The 19380-nt window shown below is 40.1% G+C and overlaps 1 protein-coding gene across 2 annotated transcripts in view; it reads left to right on the forward strand.

Moving 5' to 3' along the window:
• Cdk12 (Cyclin-dependent kinase 12) overlaps window positions 1-19380 on the forward strand; it is a 109822-nt gene that overhangs the window by 72786 nt on the left and 17656 nt on the right. For both annotated transcript variants that reach the window (XM_053779747.2, XM_053779748.2), the window contains exons 6-9: window positions 3280-3476; window positions 10285-10486; window positions 11231-11502; window positions 15630-16155. In XM_053779747.2, coding sequence (XP_053635722.1) covers window positions 3280-3476; window positions 10285-10486; window positions 11231-11502; window positions 15630-16155 — 1197 coding nt within the window. The remainder of the gene's footprint in view (window positions 1-3279; window positions 3477-10284; window positions 10487-11230; window positions 11503-15629; window positions 16156-19380) is intronic.

A 19380-nucleotide genomic window follows, 5' to 3' on the forward strand; every position in this document is an offset into this window, starting at 1 on the left:
TTTTTTTTTATTTCATTTCTCTTTCTAATTGAATATATTGATTTCTTAACTGCCCTTTCCCTCCTTTGATATGCCTATATATGCCTCTCTTTTGACCAATGAGATATTTTAATCTATTGTTTATCCATTTGGGATCATTTTTGTTAGATCTAATTTCCCTACTCGGGACAGAAGTCATCTGGGCAGCCAGCACTATGCTCTGAAATACATCATATTGGCAACCAACCCTACCTACCTGACACACAGTAAGGTCATCCCAATATAGCCCACCCAGGTAATTTCTCATACCCATGAAGTCTGCCAAGCAGAAATATGGAACAGCGACTTGATTGCAGTTATCTGGGTAATTCCATGATGCATTGAAACCAAGTGATTTGTGATCACTTTCCATTGAAACCAAGTGATTTGTGATCACTTTCCCCTAGCTCATCACTTACCTCAAGATTATTAACTAGTGATTCTTTGCTGGCAAGAACCAAGTCAAGCAGATTGTTTCCTCTAGTTGGTTCTGTCATAAACTTATGACTGAGCTTGGTTCCAACCAACCAGTCCTAAGTCAAAATGGATGAAAGTCAAACCTTAGAAAATTGCTGATCTACTGGGTAGGGCGTAATGTCAAACCTTTGCTATATAAAATAGTATCTACATAGTATCATATGTTACTTTTTACTAAATATTTTACTACTGTATATGCTGCCAGACGTATGTTACTTTTTACTAAATATTTTACTACTGTATATGCTGCCAGATGTAGGGTCGTAAGTACGAGTAGTCGTATGTCAGGCAGGTCGTAAGTCAGATGGGACTTGTACTTGTCTGTGGATACAGAAGTAGAACTAGGCTTGTGTCCCATCTTTATCAATTTTTTAATAATTTGTTAAAATTTTAGATGGCTATAACACTTGTTATTAACTTTTCACTATAAAGACCCCCCAAAATAAAACTTAGTCTCAATGTTCAAAAATTAACCCATTCAGGGTCGAGACCCCCCTGCTCTCAAACTTGCTCAATACTCCAAAAAAAAAAAAAATTTTTTTTTGTTTTAACTTATAAAATGATAGAGAATTTTCTTTTCTGAAGATAATGAAACAAAAAGTATGAAATTTGATGGAAAACTTAGGAAATTATGCTCTCACAAACTTAGTGGTCTTGGTGATATTTACGTACAGCGATTTTGCCCATTTTGTGTCCTATTTTTGGCCATTTCCATTGTTCCACATAGCTATTTTGTTAGCATTCCTTCTATTCTATTGATTGAGTACAAGAAACTGCCCATTTACCTATTTAAACTACCCAGTAAAGTAATCAGAAATAGGTAATTTGGCCAATTTCACACACAATTCAAGAAATGCCATTTTCAAAACAGGGTCTAGAATATAGTGCAGACATTCCTGTCACTAAAATAACATTTTCTCTGTTCATTAGTCACGTCTCAAGGCCCTTCTTATAATATGCTTGCTTTCCATTTTCAATTTTTATTTGCACAAAAACAAGATTTACTGTTATACAGCTGTATAGCCCTTGTGGTTTAGCACTTCTTTTTGATTATAATAATAATACTGTTATGTAGACTACTGCATTATTGTAATAATTGTATACATAATGTCAGTGCATTCCTAAATGCGTATTAGACTGGCCAGTTGGATGCGTATTTAACCCCTTGAGGGGTCCGTGCCGTAGATCTACGGGTTTACGTTGAGGGTCCAAACCGTAGATCTACGTCATGAGCTCAGCTCACTCTGATAAGCTGTGAGCGGTAAATTTTGGCCTTGATATGAGAGAATACACATATGTGGTATGTGTGCACCACATAAAACAAATTCTGCAGCACATAGTGCATAATGAGAGAAAAAAACTGAGACCGTAATTTTCGACTAAAACAGCGACTTTGCAGTGTTTTTTCGTATGTTTTTTATAGTTGTATTTCCAATTTCTTGGTCTCATTTGATAGAATGGAAGACATATTACAGAAGTAGAGGTGATTTTGATTGGTTTTAGTATGGGAAATGGCTTGAAACTGAGCTCAAAGTAGTGGTAATGTTAAATTTTTGCCGATGTTCAAGAGTAAACAAATGACCTCACACGTGTAATACACTACAGCTGGTGGGTCTAATATATGTTCACAAATGTGCTGATATTATTTATACAATTATTACAATATTGCATAACAGTAAATCTTCTATTTTTTGGTTTGAATAAAAATTTGTTGTGAATAAAAAATCAAGATGGAATTCATTAGTAAAGCCTGAAAACGTAACTAATGAATAGAGGAAATGTTAGTTTAGTGCCAGGAATGCCTGCGTTGTTTATTCTGGATCCTATTTTGAAATTGGAGTATTTTTAACTTTGCATTAAATTGGCCAAATTACCAATTTCTGATCACTTTATTTTGTAGTTGAAACAGTTGACTTGGCGAATTCTTGTGTTCAATTGATAGAATAGAAGTAATTGTGAAATCGCTAAGAATTTGGTCGACTGGAATAATGTAATTGGCCTAATATGGGAGTCAAAGTCGGCAAAATTGCCGATGCGTAAATATCGCTGACACATCAAAATTCGCGAGAGCATAATTTCTCACATCTAGACCCAAATTTTCTGCTCACATCTTATCTAAGTGAGCTGAGCTATCATGGCATTGCTCTACAGGACTGATACTGGCTTCAGAGCCGTGATACAATACAACTGACCCTGAAAGGGTTAAAAAAAATAAATTCCTCTGAAATGGTAGAGAATTTTTTTTTCTGGAGGTAATGACACCCAAAAAGTAAGAAATTTGATGGAAAACTTGTCGAATTACACAGCCACAAAGTTTGTGGTCTCTACAATTTATGCAACGGCGATTTCACCCAATTTCGGTCCTATCTTAAACCATTTCCATTGTACTGGTCAACTGAATTCTTAGCCATTTTGGTAGTATGCCTTCTGTTGATTGAGCACAAAGAATCTGCCCATTCAGCTATTGTCCTATAAAGTGATTAGAAGTCAGTAATTTGACCAATTTCACATAAAATTTAAAAATAGAGTCCATAATAAGCAATGGAGACATTCCTGTCCAATCACACCACTGTGATGTGGGCTGCCACTGACATGCTTTTGCCTTGCCTCAGAGAGAATTTCTCCTATCTGTTGCTGTTCTATGTTGCATAGCTCCTGATGCACGAGAGTGCGAAAGATCCAGTGCTAAAGCTTTCCATCTGCATGTGGCTTGTTCTGCATTGTTAAGACTGTGACTGTAATGTATATTTTTGCTTCACATGGTACTTAATACATTTGTTTCAGGATAAGGGTTCATTCTATCTGGTGTTTGAATACATGGACCATGACCTGATGGGGCTACTGGAGTCGGGCATGGTGGAGTTCTCCGAGCAGCACAATGCTTCTATCATGAGACAGCTTCTCAATGGCCTTAATTACTGCCATAAAAAGAACTTCCTTCACAGAGATATTAAATGTAGTAATATTCTTATGAATAACAAGTAAGTAATTGCTTGTAAAGTTCTATGCTGTACTGAGTTTATGAATTTGTTGTTCAAGATTGGCAATAATTAGAGGTGGGCAATGATAATTTTTTTTTTTTTTTGGTTGCACATCAGAAGTTTATGCCAGACTCAGTTCACAGGCTAGTTACATGATCATTAATGTTAAGTTATACACATAAAATGATAGTCTGTTTGCTTTATAAATACATACAGCGGACCCTTGGTTTTCGTGTTTAATCTGTTCCAGAGCCATCGGCCAAAACCAAAACCATTTTCCCCATAGGAAATAATACAAATGGAATTAATCCGTTCCAGACACCCAGAAGTATCAAAAAAAAAATTTTTTTCACCTTAAATATACATTTATATGCACAAAAGAATGAACATTAAACATGACACTCAACATTTTTGAAGGCTGTTGTTGCTGGAAGGAAGGGAGGGAGGGAGAAAGGGAGAGGGAAGATAGGTTATTGTTTGGAAGGGGAATCCCCCCTCCATTAGGTCTCTTGGTACGAAGTCCTTATCTGGGGTCACTTCCCTCCTTTGTTTTTTACTGCCACTAGGACCAGCTTGAGTGTCACTGAACTGCTGTTGCACAAAATATCTGTCTAGATATGTCTGTTTCTGCATCTCTCTAAGATTTGCGTAAAATAGGACATGGCATTGTCATTGTAAAAGTCACCAGCATGGATTGCAACAGCTTTCTCAGGGTGATGTTGCTCCACAAATGAATGCACTTTAGTCCACACTGCACAAATCTCCTTAATCTTTGAAGAAGGCACCTTCCATCTCTCTTCCTCCTCCTCCTCCTCTGAAGCAATTTCCTCAGCTGTGGTCTGTTGCTGTTGCAGATGAAGCTCTTGCAGCTCATCAGTGGTTAGCATTTCATTGTGGTCCTCCACCAACTCTTCCACATCCTCCAAACTCGCATCCAACCCCATGGAATTCCCCAATGCCACGATTGCACAGCAGGTGTAGGGTCAACAGGGTCAGCCTCAAACCTTTCAAAATCCTTCTTTTGGACACAGTCTGGTCACAGTTTTCCCCAAGCAGAGTTCATCGTCCTGGAAGTCACTCTCTGCCAAACCTTATCTATAAGGCCTATGCTGTGGAAGATTTATTTTTATTTTATTATCACACTGGCCGATTCCCACCAAGGCAGGGTGGCCCGAAAAAGAAAAACTTTCACCATCAATCACTCCATCACTGTCAAAAACCATTTGTCTCCATTCACTCCTATCAAACACGCTCACGCATGCCTGCTGGAAGTCCAAGCCCCTCGCACACAAAACTTCCTTTACCCCCTCCCTCCAACCTTTAATCCCATTTATTTCCCCCCACCGAAACTCCCCTACCCCCTTCAGCTTTGTTTCGCTTAGGGCCAGGACATCCAACTTCTTTTCATCAGCAATCGTCTGTTTCTTGTCATCCGCACTACATCCACGCACATTTAAGCATCCCAGTTTTATAAAGTTTTTCTTCTTCTCTTTTTTAGTAAATGTCTACAGAAGGGGTTACTAGCCCATTGCTCCCGGCATTTTAGTCGCCTCATACGACACACATGGTTTACGGAGGAAAGATTCTTTTCCACTTCCCCTGTGGAAGATATTGAAGTGATTCTTCCAAAACTCTCTTAGGGTCAATTCAGAGTCCGAGGTTATGTCAAAGCACCTTTGAAACATTGCTTTGGTGTATAGTTTTTTGAAGTTTCCAGTGATCTGCTGGTCCTTGGGCTGGTGGAGAGGAGCGGTGTTAGGAGGCAAAAACTTCACTGGTACAAAACTGGAGTGGCAATTTCTTTTTTTTTTTTTTTTTTTTTATTATCACACCGGCCGATTCCCACCAAGGCAGGGTGGCCCGAAAAAGAAAAACTTTCACCATCATTCACTCCATCACTGTCTTGCCAGAAGGGTGCTTTACACTACAGTTTTTAAACTGCAACATTAACACCCCTCCTTCAGAGTGCAGGCACTGTACTTCCCATCTCCAGAACTCAAGTCCGGCCTGCCGGTTTCCCTGAATCCCTTCATAAATGTTACTTTGCTCACACTCCAACAGCACGTCAAGTATTAAAAACCATTTGTCTCCATTCACTCCTATCAAACACGCTCACGCATGCCTGCTGGAAGTCCAAGCCCCTCGCACACAAAACCTCCTTTACCCCCTCCCTCCAACCCTTCCTAGGCCGACCCCTACCCCGCCTTCCTTCCACTACAGACTGATACACTCTTGAAGTCATTCTGTTTCGCTCCATTCTCTCTACATGTCTGAACCACCTCAACAACCCTTCCTCAGCCCTCTGGACAACAGTTTTGGTAATCCCGCACCTCCTCCTAACTTCCAAACTACGAATTCTCTGCATTATATTCACACCACACATTGCCCTCAGACATGACATCTCCACTGCCTCCAGCCTTCTCCTCGCTGCAACATTCATCACCCACGCTTCACACCCATATAAGAGCGTTGGTAAAACTATACTCTCATACATTCCCCTCTTTGCCTTCAAGGACAAAGTTCTTTGTCTCCACAGACTCCTAAGTGCACCACTCACTCTTTTTCCCTCATCAATTCTATGATTCACCTCATCTTTCATAGACCCATCCGCTGACACGTCCACTCCCAAATATCTGAATACGTTCACCTCCTCCATACTCTCTCCCTCCAATCTGATATTCAATCTTTCATCACCTAATCTTTTTGTTATCCTCATAACCTTACTCTTTCCTGTATTCACCTTTAATTTTCTTCTTTTGCACACCCTACCAAATTCATCCACCAATCTCTGCAACTTCTCTTCAGAATCTCCCAAGAGCACAGTGTCATCAGCAAAAAGCAGCTGTGACAACTCCCACTTTGTGTGTGATTCTTTATCTTTTAACTCCACGCCTCTTGCCAAGACCCTCGCATTTACTTCTCTTACAACCCCATCTATAAATATATTAAACAACCACGGTGACATCACACATCCTTGTCTAAGGCCGCCTACTTTTACTGGGAAAAAATTTCCCTCTTTCCTACATACTCTCAATTTCTTATCCAGGTCTTTTTTCACACTTTTTTCACACACTTCATTAATCCATTCCAGGAAAATTTTTCTTGTGACCCATGCCCTACTGTTTGCTTTCCACATCACACACAATTTACTCTTAACAACACTGTTTTTCTTGAAAACACTGGGATTTTCAGAGTGATACACCAGTAAAGGGTTCACTTTGAAATCCCCACTAGCATTACCACACAACAAGAAAGTTAGCCTGTCTTTCATAGGCTTGTGTCCTGGGAGTGCCTTTTCCTCCTGCGTGATGTAGGTTCTCTTTGGCATTTTCTTCCAAAAGAGGCCTGTTTCATCGCAATTGAACACTCTGAGTTGGAATTTTTCAGACTCTACCTAACATTTGAATTCCCCAACGAATTTTTCTGGCGCTTGTTTGTCTGAACTGGCACCCTCACCGTGCCTTACAACACTGTGTATGCCACTTGGCTTCTTGAAATTTTCGAATCAACCTTTTCCGGCCTTGAATTCACTTTCATCACCACTTGTTTCAGGCAGTTTCTTTATGAGATCCTCAAGCAACTGCCTTGCTTTTTCACAAGTAATGGACTGCACCACACTGTCTCCTGCTTTGTCTGCGCAATGGGGACTGGACAGGTTCTGTATGATCAACGAAAACTAAGGTAATCGGCGAAAACTAAAGCCAAAAATCGACGAAAAAAGTCAGCCAAAACCAAAATCGGCAATAACTAAGATCAGTGAAAACCAAGGGTCCACTGTATTGTTTTAAATTTGTAATGGGCACTCCTTTAATTTTATAAGAAATTTCTTGTATACGTATATTGCTGCTGAATGATCTAAACACTTATCTGTTTTTTATATATGTAATAATAATAATAATGATGTATTGATTGTTTCTTGTAATCAGATTAATTTATATTGTTTTTAATCCAGGAGTTACATGTGTGTGCAATATCACCCTTGTTTTAAATGTATTTGTTGATGGGATTGTAAAAATAGTGAATACTAGGGGGATTGGAATGGGGTGTGGAATTAAGAGATGTTGGTTCTGATACAAAGTGGGAGTTGTCATAGTTGCCTTTGCTGATGACAGTTCTTTTAAGAGATTATGGAGACAAGTTGTAAAGGTTGGTGGAGGAATTTGAGAGGGTATGTAACAGAAAGAGGTTAAAAGTGGACATAGATTAGAGTAAGATGAGGGGTTACAGAGAAGTCTAGGCACTGGTAGATTTAATGTCAGATTGACATTAGTGCATTTGGAGGAAGTGGATATTTTTTTTTTTTTTTTTTTTTTTTTTTTCTCAACAAGTCGGCTGTCTCCCACCGAGGCAGGGTGACGTGGATATATATGTAGATATTTAGGAGTGGCAGATGTTGCAAGTGTATGGTGTAGGAGGTAGGTTACTGAAAGCAGTGAAGTGTTTTTACGAGGATAGTGAGGCTCAAGTTAGAGTATGTAGGAAAGAGGGAAATTTTTTCCCAGTAAAAGTAGGCCTTAGACAAGGATGTGTGATGTCACCGTGGTTGTTTAATATATTTATAGATGGGGTTGTAAGAGAAGTAAATGCGAGGGTCTTGGCAAGAGGCATGGAGTTAAAAGATAAAGAATCACACACAAAGTGGGAGTTGTCACAGCTGCTCTTTGCTGATGGCACTGTGCTCTTGGGAGATTCTGAAGAGAAGTTGCAGAGATTGGTGGATGAATTTGGTAGGGTGTGCAAAAGAAGAAAATTAAAGGTGAATACAGGAAAGAGTAAGGTTATGAGGATAACAAAAAGATTAGGTGATGAAAGATTGAATATCAGATTGGAGGGAGAGAGTATGGAGGAGGTGAACGTATTCAGATATTTGGGAGTGGACGTGTCAGCGGATGGGTCTATGAAAGATGAGGTGAATCATAGAATTGATGAGGGAAAAAGAGTGAGTGGTGCACTTAGGAGTCTGTGGAGACAAAGAACTTTGTCCTTGGAGGCAAAGAGGGGAATGTATGAGAGTATAGTTTTACCAACGCTCTTATATGGGTGTGAAGCGTGGGTGATGAATGTTGCAGCGAGGAGAAGGCTGGAGGCAGTGGAGATGTCATGTCTGAGGGCAATGTGTGGTGTGAATATAATGCAGAGAATTCGTAGTTTGGAAGTTAGGAGGAGGTGCGGGATTACCAAAACTGTTGTCCAGAGGGCTGAGGAAGGGTTGTTGAGGTGGTTCGGACATGTAGAGAGAATGGAGCGAAACAGAATGACTTCAAGAGTGTATCAGTCTGTAGTGGAAGGAAGGCGGGGTAGGGGTCGGCCTAGGAAGGGTTGGAGGGAGGGGGTAAAGGAGGTTATGTGTGCGAGGGGCTTGGACTTCCAGCAGGCATGCGTGAGCGTGTTTGATAGGAGTGAATGGAGACAAATGGTTTTTAATACTTGACGTGCTGTTGGAGTGTGAGCAAGGTAACATTTATGAAGGGATTCAGGGAAACCGGCAGGCCGGACTTGAGTCCTGGAGATGGGAAGTACAGTGCCTGCACTCTGAAGGAGGGGTGTTAATGTTGCAGTTTAAAAACTGTAGTGTAAAGCACCCTTCTGGCAAGACAGTGATGGAGTGAATGATGGTGAAAGTTTTTCTTTTTCGGGCCACCCTGCCTTGGTGGGAATCGGCCAGTGTGATAATAAAAAAAAATATTTAGGAGTGGACATGTCTGCAGATGTGTTTGTGAAAGACAAGGTGAACCATGGAATAGATAAAGGTAAAAGGGTTGAAGTGCTTATTCATCCTTGCAAGGAGAAGTTTATGGAGGCAAATAAGGGAATATACCAGAGTATAGTATTACCAACATTTTTATGTTGTATAGGTGTGAGGCACGGTTTTAATGCTGCAGTGAGGTGGCAGCTAGAGGCAGTGATGTAATGTTTAAGAACAATGTGTGGTATCAGTATTATGCAGAGAATTAGGAGCATAGAAATTAAACAGCAGTGAGGGTCACCAAGAGTATAATTCAGGGCTGAGGAGGGGTTGAGGTGGTTTGGGCATCTAGAGATGATGGAGAGAGAGAGAGGTTGGCAGGTGTATAAATCTGGGGTGAAAGGTAGGAGGATTAAGGGTCATTTCAAGAATAGTTGGAGGGAGGGGATAAAGGCTTTGAGTTTTAGGAATTTAGCATCCTGCAGGCTTGTGTGTGAACATGTTAAGAGTGAATAGAAATAAGCAAAGGAACTTTTTATGAGGGGATTTGGGGAAACTGATTAGCCGGACTCGAGTCCTGGAGGCAGAAAGTACAGTGCCTGCACTTTGGAGGATAGGTGGGGATGTTGCAGTCAGAGGATAATTTGAATTTGTGATGTCAGCACACTTGGGCAAGACAACAGTTTCCTGCCAGAGCAGGAAATTGCTGTTGAGGTAAAAAAAAAATTATTTCAACAAACTGGCCATATCCCACTGAGGCAGGGTGACCTAAAAAGAAAGAAACAAAAGTTTTTCTTTTTAAATTTAATAATTTATACAGGAGAAGGGGTTACCAGCACCTTGCTTCCGGTATTTTAGTCACCTCATACGACAGGCATGGTTTATGGAGGAAGAATTCTTTTCCACTTCCCCATGGAGACCATTTAAAAAATTTACTTATGTTTTTGCTGTACTGTATATATTTCTAAGTGGTTAAAATTATACTTTTTTCCACTTGAGCATACAGGACTTTATTGTAAATGTATCAAAGATGCTTTGTACCAATCATCTTTAATTGCACTGTGCACAAATTCTGGTGCTTTTACTGCTTCATTTATTAACTTAACCACCTTAAATTTTCAGAGGCCAAATCAAGCTGGGTGATTTTGGTTTAGCTAGATTATTTAGTTCAAATAAAGAGCGCCCATACACAAACAAGGTCATCACGTTGTGGTATCGTCCTCCTGAGCTGTTACTAGGAGAAGAGCGATATGGGCCTGCCATTGATGTGTGGTCATGTGGATGTATTCTTGGAGAACTATTTCAGAAGCGGCCACTTTTTCAGGTTTGTTGCACTTTTCACTTAAATTTGTGAGAAATTGAACCATTAAGCAGTGTGCCAAATAAATATTTAAAATTATTAATGGTATATGCATAATGGAAAGCGAGTACAGGATTATATGGAGCAGTTTAGTGTCTTGTGTCAAAATCATTTCTCCTGTTGTTTCTTTAGGGTATTATTAACCATGTGAAGTTAAATATACTGATATCATTGAAAAGTCCCAAGAAGTATTAGATCTGTTGGCCTAACTAATGCTAATCTGAACAACATTTCCTTATTTTATTTTTTTCAGTATGTTTTATATTCATAACCCTTGCAAATTTGAGTAAAACTAACACACAGCTTATATAACACAGTGCCCAATGAGATGTTGTCTTTGAGAGCAATGTGTAGTATGAACATTATGCAGTAGGTTCACTGTAGTAATTAAAAAGACAGTGTGGTCATCAAGGGTATAATTCTGAGGGCTGAGGTGGTTTGGGAATAAAGGTGTGAAGGATAGGGTAGGATGACAACAAGAGTGTATAAATTTGGGGGTGGAATGCAGGGGGTTGTCCCAAGAAAGGTTGAAAGGGATGTGTGGGAGGGAAATAATGAAGATGCTTTTGAGTTTTAGGGGCTTGTGTATTCAGCAACTTGTGTGAGTAAATGGAGACAGGTGGCTTTTAATGGATGTGCTTTTAGAGTGTGAGCAAGTTATCATTAAGGGAATTCACAAATTTTTATGTAAATCTTTTCGTAATCTAGGCCAGTACTGAAGCCATGCAGTTAGATGTAATATCTCGAGTATGTGGGACACCGACACCTGCTGACTGGCCAGACATTGTAAAATTACCTGGCTGGGGAACAATGAAGCCCAAGAAGACATACCGTAGGAGAATAATGGAAGACTTCAAAGACAAAATGCCCCAGCCTGCCTTAGACCTTCTTGATCAGATGCTGAAGCTAGATCCATCCAAACGTATTAGTGCAGAGAATGCACTTAATAGCACTTGGCTGAAGAATGTTGATCCTGACCTGTAAGTATGGCACTTTTCAACAATCTGTAGGTCAGTCAGGACATTTGTTTGTATTTATGAGACATTACTCTTCTCATCTACTTGGTTTAGAATAATCTGACCTGCAGGTTTTAGGATTTGTTTGCCATGAATTTGACCCCACCCACTCTGATTAGTCAGAAGAATCTTTCTTAGCATTAATTAACCCTTTAAGTTAAGGTGGTGTATTTATACGTCTTACTGGACACAGGACATGTACTACCTGTGTGAGCAAAAACCATAGGACTTTCAAATTTCTTGTGGTCCAGCACATTTTAAGCCTTGAAGCAACTTCTGAGGACAGGTATGGTTTTGTCATTCTTATAAAATAAATTATTGTCTCTGTAATACATTATAGGAGGCAGTAGCGGAGTATAGTAGAGCCCCTGTATCTACGGATTGGGTTTCCGGGGTTTCAGTTATCCACTGTTTACCTCGGTGGTTGCAATTTGACGTCTCAGTTTTTTTCTTTATTGTCTAATTTCATTCATTTTTTCTGTTAGAATAAGAGTGCATAAATCATAGTTACATAGTTTCAGTAAGATCAGTCAACAAACAAATGAACAAAAAAATAGTGAAACCTCAGTACTCGAATAGTTCAATATTCGAACGCTTTGTTAGGTAAACAAATCGCTTGGTAGTTGACGTTTTGCTCGGCACTCAACCAAACAAACACAGTCTGCCAGAACTTCGCTGTAAGATATTTCGTGTAGATGGCGAGAATATTTTGAGGAGCTTTTAAATGTTAAGGAAGAAAGGGAGGCGGTAATTTCATGCAGTGGTCAGGGAGGTATACCATCTTTTAGGAGTGAAGAAGAGCAGAATGTAAGTGTAGGGGAGGTACGTGAGGCATTACGTAGAATGAAAGGAGGTAAAGCAGCTGGAACTGATGGGATCATGACAGAAATGTTAAAAGCAGGGGGGGATATAGTGTTGGAGTGGTTGGTGCTTTTATTTAATAAATGTATGAAAGAGGGGAAGATACCTAGGGATTGGCAGAGAGCATGTATAGTCCCTTTATATAAAGGGAAAGGGGACAAAAGAGATTGTAAAAATTATAGAGGAATAAGTTTACTGAGTATACCAGGAAAAGTGTACGGTAGGGTTATAATTGAAAGAATTAGAGGTAAGACAGAATGTAGGATTGCGGATGAGCAGGGAGGCTTCAGAGTGGGTAGGGGATGTGTAGATCAAGTGTTTACTTGAAGCATATATGTGAACAGTATTTAGATAAACGTAGGGAAGTTTTTATTGCATTTATGGATTTAGAAAAGACATATAATAGAGTGGATAGAGGAGCAATGTGGCAGATGTTGCAAGTATATGGAATAGGTGGTAAGTTACTAAATGCTGTAAAGAGTTTTTATGAGGATAGTGAGGCTCAGGTTAGGGTGTGTAGAAGAGAGGGAGACTACTTCCCGGTAAAAGTAGGTCTTAGACAGGGATGTGTAATGTCACCATGGTTGTTTAATATATTTATAGATGGGGTTGTAAAAGAAGTAAATGCTAGGGTGTTTGGGAGAGGGGTGGGATTAAGTTATGGGGAATCAAATTCAAAATGGGAATTGACAGTTACTTTTTGCTGATGATACTGTGCTTATGGGAGATTCTAAAGAAAAATTGCAAAGGTTATTGGATGAGTTTGGGAATGTGTGTAAACGTAGAAAGTTGAAAGTGAACATAGAAAAGAGTAAGGTGATGAGGGTATCAAATGATTTAGATAAAGAAAAATTGGATATCAAATTGGGGAGGAGGAGTATGGAAGAAGTGAATGTTTTCAAATACTTGGGAGTTGATGTGTCGGCGGATGGATTTATGAAGGATGAGGTTAATCATAGAATTGATGAGGGGAAAAAAGGTGAGTGGTGCGTTGAGGTATATGTGGAGTCAAAAAACGTTATCTATGGAGGCAAAGAAGGGAATGTATGAAAGTATAGTGGTACCAACACTCTTATATGGGTGTGAAGCTTTGGTGGTAAATGCAGCAGCGAGGAGACGGTTGGAGGCAGTGGAGATGTCCGGTCTAAGGGCAATGTGTGGTGTAAATATTATGCAGAAAATTCGGAGTGTGGAAATTAGGAAAAGGTGTGGAGTTAATAAAAGTATTAGTCAGAGGGCAGAAGAGGGGTTGAGGTGGTTTGGTCATTTAGAGAGAATGGATCAAAGTAGAATGACATGGAAAGCATATAGGGGAAGGAAGGAGGGGTAGGGTTCGTCCTCGAAAGGGTTGGAGATAGGGGGTAAAGGAGGTTTTGTGGGCGAGGGGCTTGGACTTCCAGCAAGTGTGTGTGAGCGTGTTAGATAGGAGTGAATGGAGACGAATGGTACTTGGGACCTGATGATCTGTTGGAGTGTGAGCAGGGTAATATTTAGTGAAGGGATTCAGGGAAACCGGTTATTTTCATATAGTCGGACTTGAGTCCTGGAAATGGGAAGTACATTGCCTGCACTTTAAAGGAGGGGTTTGGGATATTGGCAGTTTGGAGGGATATGTTGTGTATCTTTATATGTATATGCTTCTAAACTGTTGTATTCTGAGCACCTCTGCAAAAACAGTGATAATGTGTGAGTGTGGTGAAAGTGTTGAATGATGAAAGTATTTTCTTTTTGGGGATTTTCTTTCTTTTTTTGGGTCACCCTGCCTCGGTGGGAGACGGCCGACTTGTTGAAAAAAAAAAAAGTCACATGGGGCCTAAGAGGGTTAGTGATAACAGCGAATCAAAAAGAAAATTGGTTGGTAAAAATTAATTTTGTACTCAAATAGGCATTCTAACAGTCTTCTGGAACCAATTAAGTTTGAGTTCTGAGGTTCCACTGTATACTGAAAATTTGATTTGGAAGCAAATGGGCACACACTGGTGTTGCAAGAGTTATCTTCAGTAGCAGCAACAACTGCAAGTGTTGCCATTGTAGCAGCAGCTGCAGCAAGAGCAGCTGTAGCAGTTGCTGTTTTCCTGTAGATTGTAGCACACTTTTGGCAGTGGGAAATGTGGATCGATTTTTTCAAACACATGCTTTCGTATTCTAGTAGAATATTTTGCTACTGTCACAAGAATCTACACATTTGCTTATGCAGTAGTCATGGTAATCTTTATTTCATATTCATTTTCACTTATCATCCTTACTGTAGTCACCATCATACAATGAAGTAAACATCTTTTTAATTTGTAGGAATAGGCTTACTAATGTCTTTAATTGAGGAGCCAACTATATACCCTGCATTATGTAGTTCTCATTTTCTTCACTGTTCGTGGATGGTTCCTCATTTCTTAAAATCACTGCAATTTGCATCACTTATACCAATGTTACTACCTGAGAATCCTCTTAATTTGAATCTCACTGAGGTTATTGTCTCCCCTCCATAGTAATTGACTTAGTACTAGACTAATGCCACCCATGATTTACTGTGGTACCCGGGAATTATTTTTCTAGGGGAGAATCAAGATGCCCCTGACCCCAAAAGTTATTTGAAGACCTAGAACTAGTAGTAGTAACAGGTAATGGGATAAATTACAGTTTGAGGGGATGGAGCAGCTGGGTAACTCCAACACTATGCTATTCACTTTCTGACCTATCTTCTAACTTTCTTTCCGTTACCAGAGTGTCTTCTGGTTTTCTTTCATTTTTCTTACTCAGTTGTGACTTGATAATGGACCAAAATGTTGTCTAATGTTTCCTTCCTGAAGTGTGTGTTACGTGAATTGTTCCAGCTATGGTATTGTGATTTACGTATATTCTTCATGAAAAGTCAGTACAGGTGCACATCCCTTTATCTGAAACCCTTGGGGCCTGTATTATTTCGAATTTCAGACTTTTTCAAATTTCAGAATGATTCTCAATGCTGCCATGTGGCGGCGTGACCCAGCATGGAGATGACTGACGCTCCACACTCCAAGAAAAAACTTTGAGTTTCGGAACTTTTTGAATTTCAGAATTTCGGGTAAAGGGATGTGGACCTGTATTAGGAAATTAAACGTACTGCAGATTTGTAAGGACAAGTGTATTAAAATTCTAGTATAAATAATGGATATCATTTAGGTCTGATATGGAGGGCAGATAACTGTATACTGTATTGTGATGGATATCTATTTGTTTTCCTATTATTACAGAATGGAACCACCACCATTACCTAAGTATCAAGATTGTCATGAATTATGGAGTAAGAGGAGGAGACGCCAACTCAAGGAACAGCAAGAAGCAGCCATTGGTGTTATAGGCCCTCAGGGTCCCTCAGGAAAACCAGTGGGACCTATAGGTGTTCCACAAGTTTTTGCAGGTCCCCACAAGGATCAGCGTCCAATGTATAGAGGTGGGCCTGATGAAGGAAGTCTTGATGGACGACGCCATGAGAGTAACAGTGCAGAGGGCTACATGAGTAACAGCCTGCCAGCTTCTCGCAGTAATTCACCAAGACCCTCTTCATTACATTATCGTGGGCCAGGCTCCCATACACCACCAGGAGCAGCAGGTGGAGACAGCCTCACTCCGCCCCAGGTCACTCATCGGTACAATACTCCACCTGTAGCTCAGGATGAATCGCATACGATTTACCGCCCACTTTACCATCTAGCACATCTGATAAACACTCGACAGACAGTAGTGTTCGGTCAGCTATCTGCGTTAATGAATGAACAGGCAAGTGACCTTTTTCTACAGTTAACCTTTTATTTAACGGACTAATTAGGGGGTGGGGAGCAAGCGGCCAGTAATGGCACTTGTGGTGGATAGAAAAAAGATGTTTTGTCATGATTGTAATAATAAACCATTCTGCAACTAAAGGACTTTGCCATGGTTTCCAAATCTATTTCCAAAGTCCATTAAATGGAGGGTTTACTGTATATCCAGCATACTTTCTGATGCTTGAAACAATACAGTACAGCCTCTCCTCACTTAGCAAAGTACTCGTTTACCAATGCCTCGGACATACATTGGGCTCTCTGACCAGTATTCATACCGAAATAATGTATATTACAGCTGATTTTCTCTGTTCTCTTTATTTCAATATACAGTGAAACCCTGGATTTCGTCTGGTGCAGATATTGTACAATTCGGATTTTGACCACATTTTTGGGCGAAACCTTACCCTGGGTTTCGTACCTCCGCTCTGAAATCGTCTGTACCAGACTCGTCCGCCTGGGCCAGTCATACTTTTGTGATACTAATACGTAATAATAATCACTCTTGGGCACATAAAATGTCTTATTTTAGGTTAATATAAACATTTTCATTAATCCATCTATGATATTTTCTTCAAAATTATATAAGAAACATGTTACATAGCATATAAACGTGTAATGTTTATATGCTATGGAGGTGTGGTAGCCAGGCAGAGGGCAAACATTACATTTTCTCTGGTTCAGCATAAGATAAAACGTATGAATCTGCGTTGGTCCAGACACCACCCTTAATAAATAACACTTTTTTTTTACAATTCTCAGCATGAATTATTCATTACTTCTCCCTTTGTTCATGATGGCATCTAAAGGTATTTGTTAGGAATGATTAAACTCGGTGAACATGGTACAGTGGACCCCCAAGTTTCATAAGCCTCACACTTCGTGAATTTTGACTTTCAACAACTTTTTTCGTCAAAACAAAGCCTTGTGGTTCACGATTTGCTTCGTGATTCATCCGTCGTACGGAATGTGTCTGTGCTGCTGGGAGTGGCTGGGTGTACACAACAGCTCCCACACAGCATTCAGGAGTAAGTGTGGCATTGTTTGTGGACGAGTGACCTTCACCACAATCGTTCATACAATATATTTTGTAATAATCAATTCTTTATTGTGCTTACAACTGCTAAATAAGCCACCATGGGCCCAAAGATAGCTTCTAGTACTAGCCCTTTGGTAAAGAAGGTGAGAAACATGATAGAATTAAAGAAAGAAATTATAGCAAAATATGAAAGTGGAGTGAGTGTTGTCGAACTCAACAGGATGTACGGGAAGCTCCATTTAACGATTACTTCTATCGTGTTGAAGAAAATTAATTCAAGGAAGCTGTTATTGCGAAAAGGGTAGATCTGCTCACCAAAAGGAGATTGCAAATACTCAAAGATGTTGAGAGATTGTTGTTAGTGTGGATCAACCGAAAATAATTAGCAGGAGATAGTGTTAAGCAGTCGATAATTTGTGAAAAGGCAAGGCAGTTGCATGCTGATCTCGTAAAGAAAATGCCTGGAATGAGTGCTGATGTTAGCGAATTTAGGGCCAGCAAAGGCTGGTTTGAGAGATTTAAGAAATGTAGTGGCATACACACTGTGGTAAGACATGGCGAGGCTGCCAGTTCTGACAAATATGCGGCTGAAAAATTCGTCTGTGTAGAGGCTGAAGGATTCGTCCCCCAACAAGTGTTCAGTTGTGATGAAACAGGCCTGTTTTGGAAGAAAATGGCAAGGAGGACCTACACACAGGAAGAAACGACACTGCCAGGACACAAGCCTATGAAAGACAGGCTAACTCTCATGTTCTGTGGTAATGCTAGTGGGGATTTCAAAGTGAAGCCTTTACTGGTGTATCACACTGAAAATCCTAAAGTGTTCAAGAAAAACAGTGTTGCCAAGAGTAAATTGTGTGTGATGTTGAAGACTAACAGTAAGGCATGGGTCACAACGGAAATTTTCCTTGATTGGGTCAATAACGTGTTTCACCTGAGTGTGAAGAAATACCTCCTGGAAAAAAAATTGCCACTCAAGTGCCTCTTGGTAATGGACAATGCTTCTGCTCATCCTCCAGACTTGGATGACCAAAAGGTGGAGGAGTTTAATTTCATCAGAGTGAAGTTCTTGCCCCCCTAATACCACTCCTCTCATCCAGCCCATGGACCAGCAGATCATTTCAAACTTCAAAAAACTGTACACCAAAGCAGTGTTTCAAAGGTGCTTTGGTGTGACCTCAGACACTCAGTTGACCCTAAGAGACTTCTGGAAGGATCACTTAAGTATCCTCAATTGCATAAGCCTTATAGATAAGGCTTGGGAGGGAGTGACTTCCAGGACTTTGAACTCAGCTTGGAGAAAATTGTGGCCAGAATGTTTCCAAAAGAAGGATTTTGAAGGGTTTGAGGCTGACCCTGTCGACCCTACACCTGTTGTGCAATCAGTTGTGGCATTGGGGAATTCCATGGGGTTGGATGTGAGTGGCCAGGATATGGAAGAGTTGGTAGAGGACCACAATGAAGAGCTAACCACTGAAGAGCTGCAAGACCTTCATCTGCAACAGCAACAGACCACAGCTGAGGAAATTGCTTCAGAGAGGAGGAATACAGATGGAAGAAGGTGCCTTCTTCAAAGCTTAAGGATATTTGTGCAAAGTGGAATGAGGTGCAAACATTTATGGAGGAACATCACCCTGACAAAGCTGTTGCAAGCCACATTGGCAACATGTAAATGACAATGCCTTGTCCCATTTGAGGCAAATTTTAAGAGATGCTAGAAACAGCTGTCTGGAACAGTTATTTGAGAGACAGGGATCCAGTGACAAGCTGGTCCTAGTGACATTAAAAAACAAAGAAGGGAAATAACCCTGGATAAGGACTTGGTACCTACAGTCTTTATGGAAGGGGATTCCCCTTCCAAACAATAGTGTAACTTCCCCATCCTCTCTCCTCCTCCTGTCTTCCATACACCAACAAGAGTCTTCAATAAAGGTAAGTGTGATATTCTTGTTTTATACTTGATTTCTCATTCTTTTCTGTATGTAAATCTATATTTAATCTAAAAATATAATTTATATTAATACCTTTGGGTGCCTGGAATGGATCAATTGGATTTACATTATTTCTTATGGGGAAAATGGTTTCGACACTCCTGAATTTCGACTTTTGGCAAGACTCTCTGGAATGGATTAACCCGTAAGTGGT

The sequence above is a fragment of the Cherax quadricarinatus genome, chromosome 24 (genome assembly GCF_038502225.1).
Source record: "Cherax quadricarinatus isolate ZL_2023a chromosome 24, ASM3850222v1, whole genome shotgun sequence".
Taxonomy (NCBI): domain Eukaryota; kingdom Metazoa; phylum Arthropoda; class Malacostraca; order Decapoda; family Parastacidae; genus Cherax; species Cherax quadricarinatus.